At 42.5% G+C, this 25,950-nt stretch overlaps 4 protein-coding genes across 9 annotated transcripts in view; 1 reads left to right on the top strand and 3 right to left on the bottom strand.

The window, feature by feature from the left end:
• The window catches only part of LOC109033870 (small G protein signaling modulator 2), a 166,506-nt gene that overhangs the window by 89,379 nt on the left and 51,177 nt on the right, over positions 1-25,950 (top strand). The gene's annotated exons all lie outside the window — the stretch shown is intronic.
• On the bottom strand, positions 6,847-10,052 carry LOC140224743 (uncharacterized). 4 transcript variants are annotated; one of them, XM_072301210.1, is made up of 2 exons: positions 9,924-10,052; positions 6,847-7,902 (listed from the first exon to the last, which is right to left on the bottom strand). In XM_072301210.1, exon 2 carries the CDS (start codon positions 7,881-7,883, stop codon positions 7,239-7,241), a length of 645 nt encoding a protein of 214 aa, XP_072157311.1. In that variant the 5' UTR covers positions 7,884-7,902; positions 9,924-10,052; the 3' UTR covers positions 6,847-7,238. The 4 variants fall into 4 exon arrangements, with proteins under 4 accessions (XP_072157311.1, XP_072157310.1, XP_072157313.1 ...); XM_072301209.1 differs by having other exon boundaries at positions 6,847-7,930; XM_072301212.1 differs by having other exon boundaries at positions 9,819-10,035.
• On the bottom strand, positions 12,641-16,848 carry LOC109033874 (uncharacterized). The gene is made up of 2 exons (XM_019046704.2): positions 16,711-16,848; positions 12,641-14,325 (listed from the first exon to the last, which is right to left on the bottom strand). Exon 2 carries the CDS (start codon positions 14,126-14,128, stop codon positions 13,460-13,462), a length of 669 nt encoding a protein of 222 aa, XP_018902249.2. The 5' UTR covers positions 14,129-14,325; positions 16,711-16,848; the 3' UTR covers positions 12,641-13,459.
• Positions 22,193-25,469, bottom strand: LOC109033873 (serine racemase). Its single transcript, XM_019046703.2, has 2 exons — positions 25,200-25,469; positions 22,193-24,353 (listed from the first exon to the last, which is right to left on the bottom strand). Exon 2 carries the CDS (start codon positions 24,274-24,276, stop codon positions 23,161-23,163), a length of 1,116 nt encoding a protein of 371 aa, XP_018902248.2. The 5' UTR covers positions 24,277-24,353; positions 25,200-25,469; the 3' UTR covers positions 22,193-23,160.

A 25,950-nucleotide genomic window follows, 5' to 3' on the forward strand; every position in this document is an offset into this window, starting at 1 on the left:
CATTGTTCACTGTAACTTTTGCTTTTGCAAGATCTTTCTTGATCCGATCTGTAATATAGACAGAATCCCACTCAAATTCAAAATCTCCCTCATTCTGTTCAAAAATGTTTGGATCCCAACTTCTGAGCCGTGCGAATGCTGCGACCGGAGCTACAATCCTCGCTTATGCGCTCTGAACCGGAGCCTCGCTCATTAAGCGTAAAGCAGAGCTATTTTTCATAGCGCCATGTTGCCTTTGCAGAACGAATTCCTTGGCCCACAGAAATGGGTACTGAATTTTTATGAAACTGCGCACGATTTAGCATGATTAATGTGTGGAGAGAAAGAGAGGGAGAGAACTCTGGAGGAGATTAGGTCATATTTTGACCGTTTTGATAGTCGGTGCTTAGCTGCTGCTCACTCAAGTATGCATTTGGGAGAATTCTCGGAGTGCAACATAAGAACACTAGTCACTGTATTTTATAGCATTCGTTCGATGAAAAATTTCTGGCTCAGTTTATAAACAACGTACGTACCATTAGTTTCCCTATGTAGATAAATGTTTTTACAAATAGGCCAGAAATTACAGGTCCTAATTGCAAAATGCAGTACAATTAGTCAACGTAATTTCTTAAAAATGTCCTTGATTTTTCTTCTATAATTTACTAGAATGTATTTTGTATTAAGTACAAGTGATAAAGTTGGCTTGTTTCTATTCGGAAAAAAAATGGAGCAGAACCTCTGAAACTCCGCAACGGACATAAGTAGTTTCACACTTTAGCCATGGATATTGCTGCCTTATCTTAGAAAATGTATGAAAATATTGAAAATCCTTCATTTTTGCATCGATAAAATAGGAACAAGTTTGAGCGACGCACTGTGGTTTTATCTTTATGTTGAACGAAGGAGAGGACAGCAGCTCGTAATAAAACATTTGAAGTTTCAGCAAAGTTTTTACGGCCACATTATAGGATCTTGATTGCTCGCTGTTTTTCTTTCAATGATGTTCTCATTGAAAGTATCTCCATAAAAAAAGCTCGTAATTTATTGAAATCACATTTGGGCACATTTCATGAGTAAAGTAAAGGACATCATTTTGTAATTATGACAAGGTATACCTTAGCTGATTTTTAAGATCCTATTGTGTGTATTCTCCTGCCTAGATTTTCTCCTAAAAATCAAATAAGAAAAACAATTGTTTTTTTTTTAATACAATTATTTATTTCTTTTAAGCATGGAATTTCCTCGCAGGCATATTTTATTCCATCATAAGCTTTGAGGACCTCGTATTCTGACTTTTCTTCCGAATTTGAGCGACACCTCATTGACAGCATAGAGCGAAGTACTGCAAGTTCACGCTTCGCTCCATGGCGCCTCCAATTTTGCAGATGCAACACGCACGTCCATCAATCACGAATAGTTGTATCTCTGCGCCGTCATTGACGCGTGTCCTTTCCTTGCTCCACTTTATTGTGTTGGTTTTGTTCGTCTATTGGTAGTGGTGCTTCAATGGATACGCGAGCAACACAGCCAAAGATACGAAAGACGTAATCCAGCCTCGTTTTTTTACTTTTCTCCCAAATCTGACCGGCAGCTAGTGGTCTGGAGTTGAGCATTACGAGTTCATGACTCACGCCATCGCGCCATGGCCCCTTCAATTTCGCTTACGCAACATGGACATCCATCGAGCACGAATAGTTGTATCTCTGCATGCGCTGTCAACGCGCCTTGAGATGCCTTTAATTTTTTAAAAGAAAAGCTGAGGTTAAATTTGCTCAAAATATTTTATGATGTGCTCGCGTCTAAAATCATTTAGAATTAAAAAAAGAGCAACACATGTAAAGGTCTCTGGGGCGTCATAAAGGACGCACGTCTAAAACTTGGTATTTTGACGAAAATGGTGTCGTGTCAAGTGGCATTGCTGTGAGAAAAAATGCAAATTTGAGGAGTTACCCACGGATCTTGAAGTTACAGTTTGTAGTTTAAATTTTCTTTTTAAGAGACTTTATTTTAGACCACTGCACGTGGGAACCCAAAGTCGGGTCAAATTGACCCGACCATCTCTCCTCTGAGGAGTTACGTATGCCAAATGAGGAAGGAAGACTAAAAAACGCCAGTATTCTACCAGGGGGGTGAGAATGTAAAAAAAAAAGAAGAGGAAGTACTCCTTGTCGTTAAAAACATAAAAATAATATAGGTAATACTTCGAAAGCCATAAAGATCAATGTATTGAAATATGGGATGATTTATGACCCGACTAGGGGCTTAGCATGCAAAAAAGCTTCTTGTGCATCTAGGGGTTCAAAAATTGCAATTTTATTGCATTAAATTGCAGAAGTATTTGAATATCTGCCCCCGAAGTTGGGCGAAACGAACTCAAGAAGCCTAATGGTGATTTGGCATGATTTCCGGATGTATTAGTGGAAAGCGAGAGCACCCACACACGACATTAGCTTAGGAAGCGAGCACAATTGTTCAAAGTTCAAAGTTGATTGCGACTGCCTTTTGACGGGGCGGCGCGCGGCGCGGCGTCGGCGGTGCGGTCGGGCGGGTGCCGTGCATACGGAATGCGGAATGCGCTCGGCGTCTGTAACGATCCGATAAATCCGGGCTTCATGAGCAAGATAGCATTACACGAAAAACTATGGCGGTAAATTGATTCCAGGGTCGTGAGCGCCGCAATTGCTTTTGTGGCGCGTGTCTCCCAATCCTTTGCTTTGTGCTTGGTCCACGCTTTTGCTCTTGCATTGGGAATGTTCGCCCGCGCCCCCACGCCCACGGGCTTCGTATTTCAAGTCAACGCTTCAACCCTTGCACCACCTTCCGACTCCGGGACTGTGCGTGAATTCGTCGCTCCTCTGACGTAAGGGAAGGACGTATCTCGATTACCACGTGAGCCCTGTTCTCGGTATAACTCGATGCTTTCTGCGGCTCATGTGAAACTAGAGATACGCCCTTACGTCAGAGGGGCGACGAATTGAGCCATGCATTCGGGGCAGGCAGTCACCTACAGAGACAAAATATTATAGAGACCCCGCAATTACGATCTAGGCAATGTAATCGAGAGAGACAAAACTTAGAACCGAGCTCGACCATAAGGGAAAACGCCGTATGAGTCTTCAGGCCCTGCCAAATCTCTTTTGACAAAATACCAACTTTCACCGGCCCGCGCGACCACAGACTTTCATATCTACGCCCATCTACTTTCACTCCGCCCCCACTCGCTCCACCTTAAGGAACGGACCTGCTCCATTGCTTTCAATGGAACAGCTGAGGTCTGTGGTCGGGCTGCAGAGTAACTTGAATACATTTCTCTTCCAATTTTTCAGAGAATTTTAGTCGTAATTTAAGCTACAGGGTCTGAACATTTTTAGGGAAAATATTCATATTTTTCCTCCAAAATGAATGTTTCACGAGAGAAAATTTGGCAACGCGCGAATATTCATACAGCGTTTTGTTTGAAAAAAGAAAGAAAAAATTAAAAACCCCGAAAAAAGCTGTTCAAGGCTATGTAGAAGAAGATATTGGTTTTTGAACACAAATATTTTAAATCAGACGAAATCCATAAATTTTTGGTGCAGCATATAAACTACTAAGGGTGAGGGTGATTTATGCAAAAAATAAAATAAAATAAAAAATAAGGAAATAATAATGATTAAAAACCCCGGAAAAAGCTGTTCCAAGTCGTTTAGCCGGAGGTATTGGTCTTCAGATAAACATATATTTTAAATCAGACGAAATCCATAAATTTTTAGTGTAGCATATAAACTAATGTGGATGATACTTGGAGAAAAAAAATAAAAACACCGGTAAAAACACCAGAGATACTGGTTTTTGCAAGGTCTGTGGTATAATAATGACAAATGGAAAAACAAATTAGTAGATGTGTGAGAGACACAAAAGAAGGCTCTACGGGCTTTAACGTTCCAAGAGATGACGCAGCTCTACCACTGATGTAAACAATAAGCAGAGTGCGAAGTGGTTTATGTGAGGGTAAGAAGATTACCTACTGTCCAAGAGTGGGATGTGACACAGGGTGCCTTCAAAGTAAAAGTCTATGCTTCAGAAATTGAGTTTTAAGTCAGTACACTCATTGGCCAATGCAATCATTTTCTTTGGTGGAATTAAGTTGGACTGGATTGAGTTCGGTTGGGTTGTGTTGAGTTAGATCAGGGTAAATTACGAGAGGTTTGGTTGGTTCAATTCCCAGAAACCTCTTCTCCTCTTCAATTTGTAAATTGTTCTGTGACCAAACGTATTAGCAGGTGTTAATCGAATTGTAATCATAGTAACACTGATGAAGATGAATGGAATTCGTAAAACACCTTGGTTTCATATTTCTTACTGCCGTGCTAAGGAAAAACGCCGTATGAACCTTCAGGTGTTGCCAAGTTTTCTTTGATAAAACACGAACTTCCTGGTAAACATTTGAATATTTTCCTTCCAATTTTTCAGATAATTCTGTTCTCCAATTCACCTAAAGTCCCTGAAAATTTCAAGGAAAAATATTCATATCTTTCCTTAAAAAAATGCATTTTATTGAAGGAAATTTGGCAACTCTCGAATGTTTATACAGCGTTCTTCCTTAGCAGGACAGCTTACATCTTGCTCATGATTAGAAGACAAAATAATTTATATGCTCATTTTTTTTATTATTCAGTCAAAAACTGTCGAAAAAATTAAAGATGAATTTGAAAAATCAATGAATTTTTTTTGTGCTCGACAAAACAAAAGCTCTTGCGAATTATCACGGGCATAGTCTTACCTCGACCTAAAAGTGGTGCAGTAAAAGGGTTTTAATTTTCGGGACACCCTGTACATGGGATGTGATGTAAGTGCTCCCGTGTGAAATTCTCCTCGGCGAAAACCGGAAATGGAAATGCACGACAATTGAAGTGAGAGCCATTGAGTTCTCATTGAAAATAAGAGGGCTGCCAAGTTGAGTGTATTCGAGCGAGAGCGTGTGGGAACGCAAAGTAAGAACGTGAGGATCTGACAAGCTCGCTGGTGTTTTGGCAATGAATAAATGAGGAGCGCGGAGGCGTTTGGCGGACGGGGAAAGTTCACGTGTTGGAGTGGAAGAGAGCTTGTTGCTCCAAGTCTTCACAGTCGAGAAACGCTTCAACTGCATCACGTGTTGAGTGGCTTCAACCCCGACACCACGTTGTTTCGTTCCGTCCAATGTCCGCATTTCTCCGAGCAATGGACCACTAGACAAGGTACGAACTTAAGCATTCTGATACATGTTTCTTAACCAGAATTTCATGTAGAATATGATTTGCGCAACGAAAATTCCTGAAACCAACTCCTAATGGAGATATTAACATTTTTGTTTCACATTGGTTACGAGGAATTTGAACTGCCCGCTCACAAGAAACTCAAAGCTCTACGTGAGTCAAACCGTGCACTACAACGGTTTCAGCAATCTTCTCAATCGAGCAATGTTCATTTCCCACCATTTGTTGTTCAAACTATAAGTAATTTGCTATAGCTGAGCCAAAGCGTCAAAATTGAGGTTGCCAGATTTTAATATAGCAGAGACTGTCATGATAACGTTTAGCGCGCGATGTGAATCACGTAGAGCGTTGAGTTTTCGTGAGCGGGTGGTTTGAATTTACGCATCAAGAATCATTAAATATCTTCGTAAGGAGTTAATTTCGATAATTTTCATTGTGCGCATCGTGCTCTACGTGAAATTTTGGTTACGGATCATATATCAGAGTGCTGGAATTCGTACCTTGTCTAGTGGTCCATTGTCGAGCGATGAAAGGATCTAAATACGGGATCTGACCCTCCCATATCGTCACCTTCCGACCAAAGTATCACGAGCACCCGGCGAAGTCTCAGAATTTCCGCTGCCATTTTATTTTTTTACAGAGAAATGGTCGGTTGAATCTATTCGAAAATTTCACTGAATTTTATCGGAAAATTCAGTAAAATTTTCAGACAGCTTCGTTGAACAGTTTCTCTGTAAACAAATGAAATGGTGGCGGAAATTTTGATACGTCGCGAGACACTTGTGATACTTTGGCCGGAAGAAGACGACATTCACTTCAATAAAAACCGAATTAATGTAATGAGAAAATTGTATATATTTTTCTTCAAATTTGTCTTGCAATTTTGTTCGCAAAATATCTAATTTCAGAGAAAAATGTGCATAGCTTTCATTTCAAAATAAACATTTTATATCGAAGGATACTTGGCAACTCTCAAATATTCCGCTCTGAGCGCTCCGTTTTTCTGTCTTCTTTATCTATAGCTTTGTCTATAAATTTCAACAATCAGGCCATAGGGGACTAAGCCCTCCACGCTTTCGTTTCACGGCGAATCAAACTGCCCTATGCAAAACTTCCATTAACACTGGACACCCAACAATTCTCGCGATTCCCCTGAGCGCCCTGAGCGACTGCTGCTGTTCAAAACTCCTTCAGTTTGGAGAGTATGCAATTTGCTCTCCGGAGAGTTAAAATAGTTGCTTGTCGCCTTTTAATGCTTTTGATCGGGTGTAAATGAAGGAGTCGGTTGATAGCATGCTGAGCAATTTTTCTTTTACATTTAAACGCACAGTGCGCTCAGCTCGCTGTCAAGAAATCAATGTCGAGAAAAAATACTTCAATTGCGAAAATACGAGTATGAGTCCATCTCTAGCGTTAGGTCTTGTTGAGGAGTTACTTTTTTTCCTTTTTTATTTTCTCTTTTTTTTTATTCGCACGAACTAAGTGGTACCAAAGTACACTTTTAGACATCTGAATGCATTTGGAAAGCTTAATTAATCTGTTTAAATATAAAACTTTACTATTAATCCAGTTTTAAAACCAATTAATTATTACCTCTGAATATTGAGGAGAAGAATAAAGACACAATTACTGCTAGATAAAAATGCCTTGATGTTTTATTTCAGAGGAATTATTACACTTTCTAACGCTTCGATCTTCATGTGACATAATTTCGTTGTGTATAAAACTCGACCCAAACGCTGAACAAGTTGCCTATCAATCGGACGTATTTCTGCCAAACGGAACTATGTGCATTAAGACATGAGCCCTGAGACTTATAAGAATATATGCGTAACAAGGCTTATGTCATTATGCACATAGTTCCGTTTCATAGAAATACGTCGAATCATCATGAGGCGAAGATAGTGTCGATAATGAAATTCGACTTCCACCTCTCCCGATAATATTGCTAGGATTAAGAATACGGGTTTCGATGTCCCTGCCGTAAATTGTCTCTGGGCGAGTCACAGTGAGGTTCTACACCTAATCGAACTTGAGCTTGGTCTTCTGCGTCCCATCCTCATCGAAATTCCTCGGACAGAGCCAGCGCTCGTAGCCAGGCTTCAAGCGCAGCCAATCGGCGTCGAGCATAGCATAGCAAGCCGCATCGAAGTTCTGAGCCTTGATGACCTTGAGCTGGCGGAGGACACCCTCATAGACGAAGCCGAAGCGTGTGGCGGCCCGCTTGGAGGGCTCGTTGAGGTTATTGGCCCTCCACACGAATCGACGGTAAGCGAGCTCGTCGAAGACATAGCTGGCGAAGAGGAAGACGGCCTCGGTGGCGACACGCGTGCGGGCGATGGCCGGGCCCCACATCATCGCCACCTCGATGACTCCGTGGACGGGGTCGATGTTGCGGAGGGCTTGGCGGCCCTCGGCGCGGTTCGTGCGTTTGTCGATGGTGGCGAAGGCGAGTTTGTTGGGGTCGGAGCTGTAATCCTCGAGCCAGGCGGGCGGGTGGACGGTCAGATATCGGAGGCGCTCCTCCACGCCGGGCGCCATCGTCGCTGCGTAGAGATCGTCGCCGTGACGCCTCGGGTCCAGCGGCTCGATCCGCACGTAGCGGCCTTCGAGGGTGATGCGCTCTGGCCGGGGTCCGCCCTTCCAGACACTTAAATCCATGTCCATGTCCTATGTCCTATCCAAGCTGTAACCAGTGATCCAATGTTAAATCCCTAGCGGGGAAGAAAAAGAATCCCTATAGATTTCGCTAAAAATCCCTAAATCACCAGATTTGCTCGAAGATCCTCCAAAAATCAAAAAACAAGGCAGAAGAAATTTCAATCCGCGGGGGGAGGGGGGGGGGGGCATCGACGAAGGTCAGAGGAAAGTGCTCACGATATGTGTATGTATACAGGGTGTTCGAAAAGTCCCCCCCCCCCCTCTAACTTTTGACCTAATTGAGGTAGAGATTTGAAACTTGGAGGGTGTTCTTAGATCAAAGGGAGCTACTTTTTGACCCCCTCAAAATTTTGGGGGCCCCCCCTTGGGGGGGGGGGGGGGTTACGGACCCTAATTTTTTTTTCAAATGGGAAGACCCCATTTGTGATACCTCGTTCGAAAGAGCATAAAAAAAGAAAAATTTTCGCGCAAACCCGAAGTCATTATCTCAAACCGTTTCAAAATGGCGGCCGGTCAAAGTTCAAAATGGCCGAAAATTGGCACCTCTGCTATTTGCGCATAGATTTGCTTGAAACTCGGTATCGGGGGTATTTTGGCACGAGAAAAACGAATTTGACGTTAGATTTTTAAAAAAACCCTAATTTTTCAAAATGGCCGCCGGTTTAGGCTCGACATTTTGACAAACTCGATTTTTTGCCGATGGATTCACCTGAAATTCGGTATCAGGTGGTATTTTGACCCGAGAAGAACGAATTCGACGTTAGATTTTTAAACAAACCCTCATTTTTCAAAATGGCCACCGATTAAAGTTCAAAATTGTCAACAATTGCCAACCTCGACTTTTTGCCGATGGATTCGCCTGAAACTCGATGTTTGGGGGTATCTGGGTGGGAGGAAAACGATAAGCTGAGAATCCTGAAGCTGAAGCTTGAAATTTAACAGGAATCCATCGGCAAAAAGTCGAGGTTGCCAATTGTTGACAATTTTGAACTTTAATCGGCGGCTATTTTGAAAAATGAGGGTTTGTTTAAAAATCTAACGTCGAATCCGTTCTTCTCGGGTCAAAATACCACCTGATACCGAATTTCAGGTGAATCCATCGGCAAAAAATCAAGCTTGTCAAAATTTCGGGCCTAAACCGGCGGCCATTTTGAAAAATTAGGGTTTTTTTTAAAAATCTAACGTCAAATTCGTTTTTCTCGTGCCAAAATACCCACGATATCGAGTTTCAAGCAAATCTATGCGCAAATAGCAGAGGTGCCAATTTCCGGCCATTTTGAACTTTGACCGGCCGCTATTTTGAAACGGTTTGAGATAATGACTTCGGGTTTGCGCGAAAATTTTTCTTTTTTTATGCTCTTTCGAACGAGGTATCACAAATGGGGTCTTCCCATTTGAAAAAAAAAGTTAGGGTCCGTAACCCCCCCAAGGGGGGGCCCCCCAAAATTTTGAGGGGGTCAAAAAGTAGCTCCCTTTGATCTAAGAACACCCTCCAAGTTTCAAATCTCTACCTCAATTAGGTCAAAAGTTAGAGGGGGGGGGGGAGGGGACTTTTCGAACACCCTGTATGATCCGTTTGCTCATGTGATCCCCGCTTGAGCACCTGTCTGAATACATGTGCACAAAATATCAAAAAGGAAACTGCCAAGCTACTCGCTACCGACGTTGGGGCTTTTAAAATGTTTCTTTTATTTTGCAGGGTTAATTGCCCCAACTCCGGCCACATCACTACGAAATTTAACCAAAACGTATCAGTGGCGTGGCATGCTTTGCCATACATCAATTGATTTGCCGTTGAAACCTATGGAAAAGGATCTATAGACAGGGTGTTCGCAGCGAACATCCTAATAATCGATTCTTTACCATGGCTTCAAATGAGGAGATAGCGATAATCGATTATGCACGCCACGCCACTGAAATGTATGCATTAAGTTGTTATACTCAGTTAAAAAATCCAATTATAGATGCGACTGCATTTTTTAAGGCTATCCAATTACGTAAATATGCATTTAACAATGTTGAATGTTAACTAGACGAACGTTTCACCTTAATTAGAGTTAATATGAAGTGTACACTTTCGGCAGATACAGTGAACAAGAACTCGCGCAAACCGACACCACTCCAACTGTCGAATCAAAGCTGTCTGTGCACGATGTCAAGAGAGACGATAAAGAACCAAAATGGCACGTACTTGATAAAAAAAAATAAGTTATTTCGACGCAAAAACGGTGAACAAGTATCAGCATGGGTCTAGTTGTGGAGGTGAGGAGGAGGGTGGAAAAAGTTACATCATCTTTCAGCAGAGTGCACTCTCAGTTGATTTCGGTTGTCTGGCGGGCGGAAAATTTCAATCGACTAATTTTAATGTCAAGCATGTATATACGCGCTCATGCAGTCATCATGTGCAGGAATTTTAGAGTGAAAAGCTCATAAAAAGTTAGGAAAACCCGGGAAAAAGCGGTGAATTCTACTTGACGGGAAAAATCGGTTATAGGACATTTCGTCAACGATTTTTTGTCCGCGCACCTGTTTTTTCCAGTAATTTACGTCCACGCGTTTTTTCGGCACGGAAATTTTGGTCCACGTGCCAGTTGATACCCAAAGTTAATTGGCCCACATGTAAATACAAACTACAATTGCTCACGACGTTTCAGGATGAAAATATATAAAGTCTTGGAAGAATGAGGGTTTGCTTGTTTTTTTTGTTTTGTCTATTTGGTCCGACGGAGAATAATATATAGTTGAGAGTTTTGGTAAAAATGGGGGAGCGTCAATTCCATGAGACAAAAACAAAATTCACTAAAACTCTCTACACCTCTTTGGTGTAACAGGACTTAATTATCTTTCAAGAAATTCCCACCTTGTTATATCTGAACCGGATTCACCTCTATATTTGCCTCAGCTAAAGGCTCTTTGATTTTTCCTGTGTACGATAAGTATCTTGATTTATTTTGCGAGGAAAGATCTGTACTTTTAAAGGATGCCTGTCATTCTTAATACGTTCAATTTCGTATAATACTGTGCAACACCTCTGTTGTGAAATAGTTGCTTCAGGCGCCGCCGCACGGCGGGCGGGCAGCTAGCGCAAAACGCGCATTGGCGCCTACAAACCTAAGTGGATACTTCAAGCGTTGTGCAATGCGCGAAGTATCCGCTTAGGTTTGTAGGCGCCAGTGAGCCTCTCGCGCTGGCAGCACGCGCGCCGCTCCGTTCTGTTAGGATTTAATATTTATACTCGCATAGTCAGCGTTTTTTAACTCATGATTTTGAAATATTACCACACTCTGTATTGATTATTCTCATTTAAATTGATGGTAAATAAATATGTATTAATTTATCAAAGGAGAAAAATAATATAATGTTTGTTTCTTAAATATTGGTGGTTCCGTGTCAAATTTAATGATTTCCAAAGCACTTTAATTTTTCCTTTTACATTTTGTGCTTTTATTGTGCTGCAGCGAGGTGTACGCCTGTACGCGTAACAAAACGCTCAAAATTTGACGTATTTGACTCTAAAAGATCGATGTACAAATGGGTTAAAACTAAAGATTGCGTGCTCATTGGTTTTTTTCCTCTTTTATTCATGTTTGCAGTTTCTGTCGGCACAACTGCGGCTCACTGAGATTAATGTCGCTTGGAAAAGGTTTTACAAATATTTGCCACGTTTTAAAAATATACATGTTTTCAAAATGAAGTAATAATATCGTACTTAAAGAAAAAATAAAAAAGTACCTATACATATATAAGATATATTGTACATTCAATATTTTAAGGATAGAAATAAAACCAAATATTCACCAATGACAATTTAAAAAGATGATTCAAAAGGAGAAAGTAATAACATTTCATTTAGAAAATAAGCAACCATAACAACACCTCCTTCTCTCTAAATTTCTCATTTCCATGTTGTCAATATAATTTAACATACCGACTAAAATATAACGCTTGGACCAAGTCACTGTTGCTTATTTTACATGTGGGCGTAAACTATTGGACAAAAAAGGTGCGTGGACAAAAAATCGTTGACATAATGTCCTGAAACCGGAAAAATCAGGAAAATTTGCATCCAAAGCTTAGATTTTATTGCTTTGTCAAAACGACTGCATGCCTCGAGTGATGAGTAAACATTTCAGATGGCGCCACTGTGGATCGAGTAAATTAGAGAGGTCGGACATACAATTTTTTACTAAAACTGCAAATTTTGATGTTTATTTCGTCTTATTTTAAATCGAAAGAGGTCCTTCTTATAGAAAATTTCACGAGGAAACCAATGGAATCACTTTTAAATTTTCAAAGTTTTGATTTAACGAAGTTATAAGCTTTTAAAGTTTCCAAATTTTGCCCGACCTCTCCCATTGACTCGTTCGACTGTGTGGCGGGGCTTGAATTTCGTCCGGATTATGTCTCGTAAAAAGCATTATCACGTTGAACGTCTTCAAAAAGTCAAAAGAAGATTTTGAAACATCGCGTTCGAGTTACCGTGGGTTGTGAATCTCACTGTTAATACGTGCTGTAATATTCACGAAGCAGATGGTTTCGACGGAGAGGAAAATCATTCCCAGAGAAACCATGACTGATGTAATGCTGCATTTAAGGAAAGCAGATTTGGAGGGGAGCTGTTCCTGAAATTCCTGTTTTTTTTTTTTCATTCGGTTTATTAGCAAGACTGCCATAAAATAACGGCGCGGCATGCCGATAAGATTCAACTTATGATTCGAGGGGTAACTGTGCAGGGCTCATTCATTAATCAGAAAGAATGAATGTCAACGATTTTATGACGAGATATATTAAAATCTTTTTTACAAAGCATGGACACAGCATTACAGGTTATAGATACAACTTAAAATTTACATAGAGTTTCATTGAGACGTGGTCCGATTTGACGTATTTAAATCAAAGGGAACTATACTATATCCATTCCGACTTAAGTCATTTAATCCAAAAGAATACATGCATTGCAGGGCTCAAGTCAATATGGATATGATTCCTCTCAATAAAAATGCGTCCAATTCATCTGTAACCAATCTATGCGTAAAAAATGTTAAAAATACTCCCAATCATTCATAATTTGGTGCGAATTTCGGAGGTTAACTTATGCCTTGCCCACACTTACATCTCTTGAATTGAGAATGTGGGAGCTCTACAATAAATTGTCTTCAACAGGCTGATTACTGAAATTGATAGACAAAGCTGTAGAAAAAGAAGATAAAGGGGAAATGGAGCGTTTCAATCGGACGTATTCTTGCCAAACGGAACTATATGCATTAAGACAAGAGCCCTGAGACCCATGAGAATACATGTATTACGGGGCTCACGTCACAATGTACATAGTTCCTTTTGATAGAAATACGTCTAATTAATGGGTTGAAACTGGTAATTCTGATAAGCTAGAGAGGAAAATATAGAATAATCATAGGGTCTCTCGTGGGTTACCATTGGTTATTCTATTGATTGCCTCCCTTGTCCATTGCGACCACTTGCTTCCTCCAAAAGGCTATACATTTTCGCTTCGTATTCTGCGTCTAAGGCTTTGTCTATGAATTCCAATCATAAGAGTAAGAAGTGGGAGTCACAGAAATGAGCTACACGGAATCGAAGGTGAGCTTGGTCTTCTGCGTGCCGTCCGCTTCGAAATTATCCGGATGGAGCCAGCGCTCGTAGCCAGGCTTCAAGCGCGGCCAATCGGCGTCGAGCATGGCGAACCAGGCAGTATCCCGGTTCTCACCCTTGATGACCATGTGCTGACGGAAGACGCCCTCGTGAGCGAACCCGAAGCGTGCGGCCGCCCGCCGGGAGGGCTCGTTGCGGTTGTTGCACTTCCACTCGAAGCGGCGGTAGCCGTGCGTGTCGAAGACGTAGCTGGCCAAGAGGTAGATGGCCTCGGTGGTGACTCGACTGCGGGCGATGCCCGGGCCCCACAGGATGTGCCCGACCTCGACGACGCCGTGGGCGGGGTCGACGCGCATCAAGGCTTGGCGGCCCTCGGCGCGGTTCGTCCGCCGGTCGATCGTCGCGAAGAAGAGCGGGTCCGAGCTGGAGGCGCAGGTCTCGAGCCAGGCGCTGAAGGCGGCGCGATCGGCCGGCGGGTTATCGGGGAGGTAGCGGAAGCGGTCCTCTGCGCCAGGCGCCACGGCCGCGGTGAAGAGGTCGTCGCCGTGACGCCCCGGGTCCAGGGGCTCGAGCCGCGCGTAGCGGCCCTCCAGGGTGATGCGCTCCGGCCGGGGCACGCCCTTCCAGGAGCTCAGATCCATGTCCTTCTCAATGTTTTTGGTCCGGTGGAACGAATGCTTGGTGCGAGGAAAACCTCCGGGTGTATAAAGTTCCTTCGCTGTGCCTTGAATAAGACTCGGAAGTAAACGCGACGGCTGCAGCTCTTTTTGAGGTTACGGATCCATCGATAGATAACCGTTTTGCGGTTACTTTATGTTCGGCAGAACGCGTCGAAAACCTGGAAAATAGAGTAAAAACATACGCCATGAAGTTTCACGTGAGAATATTTTACCGTCCTCGGGAAAGAGGCCAACGATCATGAAAAGCCCAAATTGGACGTATGATTATAATAAAAATAACTATATAGAAATAAAGTTGATCAAAAGGAGGTACGCTTCAAATCCTACGCGTGCAGTCTCTTTTGATTTATACCATGTGAACATAGTGCCTTTCGGCATAGATATGCTTACCCGGATGATAGAAATCAAAGCATAGAGGAGGATTCTATACGAGCATTTTTGAACCGAAATCTACTTTATTTTTCTGACAGCTATAAATAGTTAAATTGAGTTAAGGTAGACACAAGGAAAAATACGATTATGTATGTTCACGGAAATAGGGATTCCAGGACTAGTCGGAAAAATTTTTATCAGAGAGATTTTTGTCGAGTTGGGTCAAAAAATCAGATTTTCGGATTTTGACGGAAACCCTTAAAACGACGTTTTTTTTTTTAGGTAGAATCATCAATCCGCCATAGTTTATTAATTTCGTTGCTACTGCTAAGAGACTTTCGTGTTGTGTTTGTAGGACACTGGGAGGAAATTTATGATTGCAGCGGACAATAAGTATTATTAATAATTTCTTATATCAAATCATAAAGAAATTGCATGATTCACGATAAACGCACCTCATACCTTCAGTAGTAACCTTATAAAAAACAGAACTAGTGCCTCGCTAAGTCGCTATTTCATCACGCATGATGTGTTGCTTATCGGTATACTAGGGGGCTACGCCCCCTGGCCGCTACGCGGCCCAACCCCCTGAAGGCGCTCCGCGCCATCAATGGGCCGCTTCGCGGCCCTATTTTTACCCTCCTATCAGTGTTAGGTTTATTTTCCCCCTAAAAAATTACGATATGATGTATACTTTACTTGTAGAATGAAATAATTTTTGGTTTTGATGAATAAAGAAAAAAATAATTTTTTGAAGTCAAAAGAAAGCGTTTTAGAATGACTGCTTGATGAAGTATTGCAGTAAAACAACGAACAATGATAATCAGGTAATAATTAAGTATATCAAAAGTCGGGAATCGAACCCACACCGAGTTCAAAGTGGACGTAATCGACGTCTTAAACGACACGGCCACCGCTCCACATGAGAATGCCCGTGCGAATCTTGTATAGATAAGTGTAGAGCTGATGCGCAGGCTACCCATCCACTGCGCAACCTCTTCGACCACTGCGCATCCTCCCGCGCATAGCGGTAGCAGTCCCGGAGCATTCTGTAAATTCACTCACTTTTATAACGTGATTTTAAAAAAACCTGGGTCCTATTTCCAAAATCTAATTAGAGCGGGCTCATCTAGGGCCAATTACCTGTCGATCTACGCAAAAATCATGGAAATCGGCCCGGTAGAACGCTCAAACGAACTATGACAAAAAATATAAATTTACATTGTTTAAATGGGAGAATTCGCAACTTTACCACGTAATATAAAAAAACCTGGGCCATATTTTGAAAATCTGAAAAGAGTTGGCTTATCTAGAGACAATTGCCCGTCGATAGCCGCAAAAATCATGAAAATCGGCCCGGTAGAACGCTGGAACTAAGCGTCACCAGTTTCGCAAAATTAGGAGGTCTTGGAGCTTATAGTATAGATTGAAGGATAAATTTACGGTTACAATCCCAACACACAATCATGCTCTCGTTTCTGATACCAACAACGCCATTGTGAGTTTATATGATCTTAAGTCCTTTCATCTTTGATGGTCAAAAGTAAGGAAATACCAATTGAAATACTTATGTGAGCGGCAACGAAACGTTGAATGATCGTGATAGCCTTCAAAAAGTATAGGAAGGAACGTAAACTCAAACCCACCAGCAATTTACCAACTCTTGAATAAAAGCTCGCGATCAGTGCAGAATGTCGGGAAACGTAATAGGAAATCATCGTCACGTGACCTTGATACAAATAAATAAAACTCGGCAGGCAAAACTGCACCAGTATTACGTCACCTTATCACAAAATTAAATGGAGCTTTGAGAAAACCAGATCTACCCAACATTACGTCACACTCAACATTCAACAAGTATACATTCTACTGTGAAACTCGTTTACAAATCGAAAGAGCAATAACAACTATGACTTGTCTCATGAATTGCTGATCAAAAGTGAACGATGAATTCGGCAATATAAGAGATATTGATAAGACGACGAAATTAAGAAGAACGAAAACAAATTATATATTGAATACTTCAGCGACTTAGATCACACGGTGATGATAAGTTGCCCCTTAGTTCATTGGTTCGTTGTCTACCTGCTAACACTTTATGCTCGAGAATTCTTAACGAGTAGTAATAATATTCACAGTGTCAGTGCGTAGGATTGCTAATTCAAACTTACCCGAAAGTTTGACTAAGTGCAAAAGCAGGAGAGATAACAATAACGCTGTAGTGATAACAATTACGCTAAAACGGTTTCAGCTTCGTGAATCAGGGATCATCGCCACGGGCGCCACGCCTCCGAATAAAAATAGTTACTTCATCCTTCGACAGAGTGCATCACTTGCTTTTGTTGATTGCGGTTTCTTATGAGGCGGGAAGTTTGAACCGAGCGATTTCAAAGGAAACAAGAAATGCGTGTATCTTATACACGAGTTACTTTTTGTTAAATGAAATCAGTGCTTTTTACAAGAATTTTTGTCGAGAAAATATTTGGAAAAAGGGACTAAGCCAAGAACTACTAATTTTTAGGAGAGATAATCAGCTGCGCAGCCTTCACAAAAAGCATCGCCATAGTGTACTAGAGCCTCAATGGAATCAAAGAGAGGGTCCAAAAATTATTTCTGAGATACCTCAATATGGTTGTTCAAAAAAATGGATTTGTGATTTTTTCAGATTGGTCGTTATTCTGTTAAGTTTTGATGACAGTAATGCAAACCCCCCCCCCCCCCCCCCCCTCCAAATCTAGTTTAAGGTATTGAGCAGTTACTGAAAAAGATGAAAAAAAGAGAAAAAAAATCAGTTTTTGGTTCATATTGAAACATGCAATATTCTCGGAATATTGGCGGAAAAAGTGAAACCTTAATATGCACGAACGCTTTTGAACAGTCCAATTTTTCCCGAACTTTCGTCAGCCGTTGAGGCGAAGTGCGCAACTTCTGGGGTACATGTTCCTACTCCTTTACGAGTGTACCTCAAATCGAAAAAATGCGCAAATGTCCTTTTCCCATGCGCCGCTCCATGGATCCTACGTTGAATTTATTCTTACCCTCATTCTGCACAATTTTTACGCTATTAGCCAGCCCGTCGATGTACACTGTTTATTTTCCCTTCTTGGTCTTCTCCTTCCCCTTTACGCGGAGGGAAAGCGAGACGCCATCCCATCCTATCACGCACACGTTGGAGTAAACCGGATAAAGCGAGAAACCGTCACGTAATTAGAGGATGCTCGCAGGTCGATCAAGACGTAGTCACTTAACCTATTAGCGGCGTTGCCAAATTGCAGCAGCCCCTATTCCCTCACAGTGTGTCGACAAAAAATACCCGATTTCCGGCAACTTTCCCGGCGGATCGGTAAATAAGCAGAAGCGGCGGCGGGAGAATAACAATGGGCGGGAAACTGCCCCCCCCCCCCGCCCCTTCACCCCTGGGTGGCTACAACCCGTGCTGCGGAGCATTATTTTAACTGACGTAGCGAGCCGAGCTTGAAAGGGGTGAGGTTTCCTTCGAGAAAGCTTCGAGTGTAGGAATGGAGGGTGGGTCATGGAGACCGCAAGGGGGGGGGGGGGTGAGGGGGGCCTGGATGGAGCCACAAGTTTAACCCAGTTTTCACTCTTTGTTCAAGATCAAGGTCACCCGTCATTCGGCCCCCTCCACGCACCGCACCGCATTACACCGTTGTCTGATTGAGTTGTCGCCTTTGGAAACGACTAGAGACTACATACTTAATAAGAGACCCCGCGCTAAGAGCCCGAGCAATGTAATCGAGAGAGGCAAAAGTTCAAGTCGGAGTTCCACGCTATTTTTCGCCTAATGATGGTCGACGTGAGACCTGTTGAGCAAAGAATCAAATAAAATTCGCCTAGTGTTGACTGATGATTATCCGACGGAACAGATTTAACAAGCTAGTTTGATGAGACGGCATAGTTTGAGAAACCACGACGAGGAGTTGGCCCGTCTAGACCGGGCTTGAGGAGCCCCTGCAATGCATGCTCCCTGACTTGAAACGCATGTATTTATGCTAAAAGAAACTATGTTACGCGCAAATCCTATGCACATAGTTCCTTTTAGCATAAATACGTCCAAACGGCTTTTCCAGCCTTGACTCTTGTGGTTGGTTACCGTGCAGTTTATACTGCGTCTGTAAGATATAGTTTTTCGCAATTGCGTCCCTCAAAGACTCAACTATTCAAAGGATTTATTTATCAAACTTCTTTTGCATGAGCACGTGGGCTGTTGCGCTTTTGTATAATTCGGAGAGATAAGGATGATTGATCTCAATTAAATCGGTCTCTGATAGAAAACCACAGTTAACAGGAGACGCAAAAAACTGATTTTCTTGTCAGACAGGACGACTTCAAATTTTCTGGAGTGTTCAAAGGATAGGCCAACATCAGTTTCGAAGTTCTAAAATGATTTTTTTGGTGGGAAATTTGTTAGTTGGGTACTCAGTAACGGTCAAGGCTGATTTTGAATTATGGACATTACGCCCTTTTTCAAGATAGTGAAGAAAAATTAAGTCATTTGTACGTAAAAAAAGTAGATCGGAAAAGAGTTTCGAAAGTTAAATCAATCAGGTTTCGTTATTTAAGGAGGGAATACCGATATAACCTTTAGATAAAGACAAATATATACAGGCATTATTTACAGCATACAGGAGGGAATACCGATATAACCTTTAGATAAAGACAAAGATATACAGGCATTATTTTTCATAATTAAAAAAAAAAAAAAAAAAAATGTCGGAGAACTGTAAGTACCCTTCAAAAGAGCAGAAATTCATAAAACAAGAATCGGATGATTTCGAACTTACGCTCTTCTAAAAGAAATCGATTTAATTTAAATCCACGCTTCATCATGTTTGCGCTTGTAGAAATGACGAATTAAGAGCTAAAAAGTCAGCAGAGAAATATTCGTAGCAAGAATTTTCCATGAAGCATACGGTCGATGGGATTCTGAGTCAGGAGGAAAAAAATTGCAAGTCATTTAAGAACTTGTGCGTTGCGGTTGGTTCCCCCTACCCCCCCCCCCCCCGGCATCTCCTAAATCTCCCCTTTCGCTGATACGAGTTCTCTCGATGCGGATAAAATTGATAGTTAGTGCTCTGTCTTCTTAATCACCCCTCGATTCCCGAGCAAGTAAGCAGCCCAAAACCGAATCGTTTAGTTATACTGCCAGGCTAAGGAAAAACGCCGTATGAACCTTCAGGCGTTGCCAAAGCTCCTTTCATAAAACGCGAATTTCCTGGTGAATTTATAAATATTTCCCTCCAATTTTTCAAATAAGTTAGCTCACAATGTTACCTAAAGCTCTCGAAAATTTGTCGGAAAAATATTCATAACTTTCCGCAAAAATGAATATTTTATCAAAGGAAATTTGGCAACGGTCGAATATTCATACGGCGTTCTTCCTCAGCACAGCAGTATACGGATGGACTCCATCCAGCTGTCTTTAACTCTCTTTCCCAAATCCTCAAGTGCTCGACTTGAGCCAGACAAATGGAGGCATTTAAACGAGAGAGGTCCGTCCGCCTCGGAAGTTTTGGGGAAAAAGACGCCCACAGAATAGTTAAGGACTCCTAACGTATGGACCATGTTTTGTAAGGAAGAGCTAATATTTTAGGCTTATTTTAGAACCAACGTATACGCTATTAATGTTCCTGCGTCGCATGCAATTCGCAAGCGGTGTCCATGCTGCGTCATCAAATTGCAATAATTCGCAACGGCAAGATAAAGGGTCCATTGGTAAAAAGCTTCAGGAGCACGATCTCGGCTCCAAGCGCCTTCAATATCTCCAGATACTCTCCACATTGCTGCTAAGTTAGTTTAGTTGCCGATCCTAACCAAACCAAACTACCTGAGGTCACTGATTTAACTACACGCGCACGCGCAAACACGTCGGCTAGCACCACGTGTTCAAGAGGAAAAAAACGTTTATTTCAATTCCATAATAATCAGTGCTTCCTATTATTCTCCCTTAATTTCTAAATGTTTACATTTGTCCATATATCACTCATAAACTGCAAATTGCCTGCGACATTCCTGTCAGTACAGATGCTTCTTCTTACAATTCTTTTCTTTCTTTTTCTTTGCCGGTGATTAGTATTTCAATTATCAGAATGTTCGGATTAAAAGAGGTGTCATGGCAAAACTTGCGCTTGCGGGAAAAATCTAATACAACCCCCCTCCCCCAACCCACCCACCAGAGGACGGTCCATAATCGTTTATTTCATACGTCTTACGCCGTTTTATCAATTACTTCTACATTCAGACTATGTCCATCCAGTTTAAGGATCGATGAACGTTTGGCAACAGAGGCTGACACAAAATGATTTTGAATTTTTTCCCATTATTTTTGCTTTCTGTTCTGGAAAAGTTCACCGCGGAAAAGTTGAGAGCGGGTTTACATGAGAATGCGTCACATTTACCTAATGCAACAATAACGCGAAGAATTTTGCGGTTTCAACTTTCCTCGAAAGTTGAAGGGAGTTTCAAGCTTTCCATGTCAGCTTCATATCAAAGTGGATGCCGACGGTAAAGTTTTTAAGACTGTCACGGACACTAAGTGAACGAGACCGGTTTGAGTCGGATCTCGTGGAGCGCGGTATTTTTCATTAAAGTGAAAAGCACCTCAACCAAGATGAAAATTCTTTGATTAGAAATTAATCAATTTGACTTTTCCATTAAACAAATAAGAAAAAGTATTAAAAGGGTGAATTACTGCTCCCATGGATGTCCAACTTCTTCCGCGGGAGCATCAACGTCCCCCCAGTAATTTAACCGTTTTCAAAGCATCAAATATGAGTCGGGACAGGAATCACTAGGGTGCGAAATGAAAGTCTGGAATGTCACTGTCCCCAGGCGGTAATCCATGTCACTGGGTTTTCGCAAAAATTTGGATCTAATTCATCCATTTTTATTAGCGCCAAAGGTTAGTTTTATGATGGAATTATCAGGCTGTCTACTAAAAAAGGCTGGCCAAAAATCAGTAGTTTTGCATTACATTTTCGGTATATTCCCAAGAAATTCAGTACTTTCTTAACAAAAAAGTTCGGTAATTTTTCAGTATCTCCAATTGACGAAATTCGAAGAATTTCAAAGATTTGAATTTCTCGCTTGAAATGCGACAAAAATGATTAAAAATTTAAAAAATTCCGGGCCTTCTTGCGGAATTTCCACACATTTTCATTACTTCCGGGGACCGCCCTTAGAAAATCAGTACTATTTCCGGACTTCCGGAAATTCCGGACTTGTATAGACACTCTGAATTATAATATTTAGATTTATACCTCAATTTCGTTAAAAATTTCAGAACAGAGCCTACAGCAGAACAGTTGAATGAATGCATAATAGTGCTATCTTAACAATGCTGATATGGGTATGTGCTGTTTGGTCGAAAAGGTCCTCAAACATTCTCGGATAGATGATCGTGCATGTTGTAAAAGGGGGTTGTGAACGTTGAACTAATCAATGGCGGAAAATGAATTGTGCGTGACTCTCAAAGGCAACGGTAGTTAACGGAGTTGTCAAATTTTGGTGAGCAGCTGAGCATTAGACAAAACTTGACGACTCCATCGATTACCATTGTCGCATTTTTAACCCTTTATTGATTGAGCTGCTTTACAGCTTTTAAATAAAATAAGCGGGATTGAACAGAATAATGAATTTGGGTGTCTCACGTAATTAATTTTATTTCTGTGTATTAAAAATATAAAGTATAAAATTCTTTCACAATACTTAAACTTAAATGTTTGTCTGGTGAGCTAAGCTTTTTATTTTTAAATTTCTAACTTATGGTCGTATTCGATATCCATTGCCGTTCCTTTAGCAGTTCCTTATCTTAGAAGGCCCCACATGGTTAAGATAGTGATTATGGGAGGTTTAAGAAGATCCTGCTTAACATATTACATACCAGCATAAAATGAATAATTTCTACGCATCTCGAGTAAAGTTCAACAGTAAAACTATAGAAAAAGACCCTTGCGAGGGATTACAATGATTTGCCACTGCAAAATATAGAAAAATAAGGAATAGAAAATTCTACGAGTTTGGCAAATGTCCTTCGAATTTCCGAACCGGCAAAAATTTCCTTCTGTATTTTGATTTTTTTGTAGGCAAATCGGAGTTATCCCTTGCGAGGGTCTATTCCTAAAAGTACACTTCGAAATTTTTTCTCGAGATGGTGAACATGGTCTTTTTATGAAGATATGCTCAGAGTTTCCTCCAATTTCTCATGATCACCATGTGAAGCATCAACCACGAAGGCACGAAGGGCTTCCTAGGGCAAGGCGCTGTGTGGAACGAATATGAAATTGGACGTATTTCTATCAATCGGAACTATGCGCCATAGGGGGAGGAAGGGAGAATGGGGCTTGGATTGGCGGGTGTTGAGGAACGCGATGCTCGTTCCGTCCTGTACTCGCAATCCTTGTCCATGGCGCTTAGTTCCAGTTGACAGAACGCGCTATTCAGGATTCTAAAATCCTCAAAAGGAACTCAATTTGGCGCTTAGTTCCGTAGAACAGATATGCGGCAATTTGATTCTTAGCCCCACAACCAAACCACGAATTTTCCATCATGAAACCTCATTGTAGAAATTAAACTTCCTGAGCTCCCTCGAGAGGCTTGCGCCATTAGTTGTTCATAGCCTCAACGACGGAAGCCAGCTCCACATTGCCGCCCGTCCAAACGACTCCAACCCGCACTTCAACAGCGCCGTCCCCTCGGAGTTCCGCAACCCGGCGCACATGTTGAGCAAAGCGCGGGCTGTTCAAAACCACGGCGAGACCCACGGCCGCACTCGGCTCGATGAGCTGCTTCATCCGCTCCCAGACGAGACGCGTCGCCGCCAGGATCTCCCCCTCGCTCGCCGTCAACACGTCGCCGACATGCGCCTGCAAATGGGCCAGCGTCAGCGGCGACAGGGCCGTCAAGAGGCCGTCGCAGATTGTCCTCGGGGGCGTCACGGCCGGCTGGAGCACCCCGCTCTCCAAAGACCGCGCCGCGTCGTCCGCCATCTCAGGCTCCGCCCCGATGACCAATATCCGCGGGTCCACGCCTTTGACCGCCGCCGACACGCCCGACAGCATGCCGCCCCCGCCCACCGGCGCCACGACCATGTCCAACACCGGCTCGTCGTCGCCTCTCGCTCCCAAGGTCACCGCCTGCTCGAGCATTTCCAGTCCGAGCGTGCCCTGTCCGGCGATGACGAGTTCATCGTCGTAGGGGTGGACGAACTTGACGACGTGGCCTTGGGCTTGGAGCTCCTGGATGAGGCGGTCGGCGGCGGCCTCGCGCGCGGCCTGCGTGGGCTCGCAGTCGACGATGCGCGCCCCGTAGTCGGCGACGGCGGCTTTCTTGATGGGGGGCGCGGTGCGCGGCATGACGACGGCGGCGCGGGCGCCCACGGCCCGGGCGGCCGAGGCCACGGCCGCCGCGTGGTTCCCGCTCGAGTGCGTCACCGCCCAGAGGGTCCCGGAGGCGCCGGCCCCGGCCAGGTGGGTCCGCACCGCGTTCGTCGCGCCGCGCATCTTGAAGGCGCCCACGCGCTGGAGGTGCTCGCTCTTGAACGCCAGCCGGACGCGGATGTGCGAGGCGCCCACTGCTCGAGTCGCGAGGGCGTCCAGAGTGCCCGAGGTGAGAAGGGGCGTCCGGTGCACGAAGGGCTTGATGCGTTCGTGGGCGTCCTGGATGTCGCTCAAAGTCACCAACGCCCGGTTAGTCGCTGCTTTGTCGCCGGTCAGTGACATTGTCGCGGGTTTTGAATAAACTGAAGAAGACAGAGCTATCGCGATAGCCACACCGAGGTCTTGGCCAAGATTTTAAGCTGAAATTGGAATCAAATAGGGAAATAATTAAACTTTTTTTCTGGATAGATGAGCAAAAATAGAGAAAACTCGTTTTATAGAGCTTTATGTTTTAAGATGCAGCAATGACTTGAGAGTAATATTAGAAGCTGGTAAATAATCAACGCTCGCGATATATTGTGACGAGATTTTGCCGCCTCGCTAAATGCTCTTATTCATTGGTTTTTCTAGAATTCATTGAGATACGCAAAACACAGACAGTCACTCAAATGAGCTCATGCGAGTTGAAGATATGATAAAATGATACGTTTAGCATAAATACGTCCTAATACATTAAGCGTATATAGCTATTGACACTCACTTAAGAACAAACACTCGTAACGGCGAATGCAGCAAATACAATGTTATGACAACAATACTCTCGTGGGAAAAAAATAGGAAAGAATGTTAGTCTGCTGTCAAAAGTTCAAAATGGGGGCCAGATAAATTTGGACCTTATAAAACTTTGGGGGCCCTCAATTAAGGTACTTGCCAAAAAAAAAATGATGTTCTTTTTAACGACACATCACACGGAAGTTTAGGTTTATTTTTCTTAGTTATTTATAATTTTTTTTAACCTAACCTAACCTTTCACCCAAGAACACTTCAAAAATCTCATCTATTCCCCTCACTTTCTCCGAAACATGGAATTCAAAGAGCTAAAAAATACCTCCTCACTAGAAATTCGAAAAAACCGCGCCCTATTCGCAGCGTTGACAGGAAGATGGATTTTCGTTGATTTTCGTCCCTGATGTAGCATCCACGTTTGGTGAACTTGTCGCAAGCTACCTATCCTATTTACTTAGATGAAAAACAAAACAACTAACCTCAAATGTTCTCTCTCATCGATGATAGCAACAAAACGCATTCCGAGAAAACGAGATCATTCCATAGAATGAAAAAAAAAAACGGACAAGTAAAACAAATGATTTACGCACTGGGAGTATTTAAATTATGAGAGTCACTGAAAGAACTCAAACGAAAAACACTTTGACTCACTCTCACGGTGCACTTATCCTGAATGTGTTTTCATATTCTCGAGTACCGAGTAAGCGTGTATTCATTGGGCGTTCCCACACTTGCGATCTTAGCAATTAAGTGTGCCGCCATCTTGAATGGAATCGCGCATGGAGCGCACCGGGTGGCTGCTTGCAGAACTACTTTAAATACAGCAGATGGTATTTGACTAGCGTCCGAATGGATCCAGATGATATCGGAGATGCCCGAAGACATATCACCACTTGAGTATAATATACCATTTCGAAAAGACTTCCACACTTTCCACCCCCTTTTCGACGCTTACAAGTTGCTGTACTCCTTTTTTCCCCCAACTCATCTCTCTTTTTTTACAGAACATTTTCAAACACACGAAATATTAATTTCTGCACCGGAGGTTAAACGTTCCAAGTACGTCTCCTTTTGTACAGAAACATCATTTTGATATGTAAAGCAATCAAAATATCGTTAGTAAAATGTTAGATATTGACTTTACAGCTTACAAAAGTTTTCGCGCACTTTTTCGATATAACACCGACCTAACATTCTTAATTTTTGAATTTTTCAGGACTTACAAATCCT

Source organism: Bemisia tabaci, chromosome 6, assembly GCF_918797505.1.
Source record: "Bemisia tabaci chromosome 6, PGI_BMITA_v3".
In the NCBI taxonomy this organism is placed as follows: domain Eukaryota; kingdom Metazoa; phylum Arthropoda; class Insecta; order Hemiptera; family Aleyrodidae; genus Bemisia; species Bemisia tabaci.

Excerpts from the sequence above, each read along its gene's own strand:
- LOC140224743 (XM_072301210.1), bottom strand. The coding sequence starts at position 7,883 with ATGGACATGGATTTAAGTGTCTGGAAGGGCGGACCCCGGCCAGAGCGC.
- LOC109033873 (XM_019046703.2), bottom strand. The coding sequence starts at position 24,276 with ATGTCACTGACCGGCGACAAAGCAGCGACTAACCGGGCGTTGGTGACT.
- LOC109033874 (XM_019046704.2), bottom strand. The coding sequence starts at position 14,128 with ATGGATCTGAGCTCCTGGAAGGGCGTGCCCCGGCCGGAGCGCATCACC.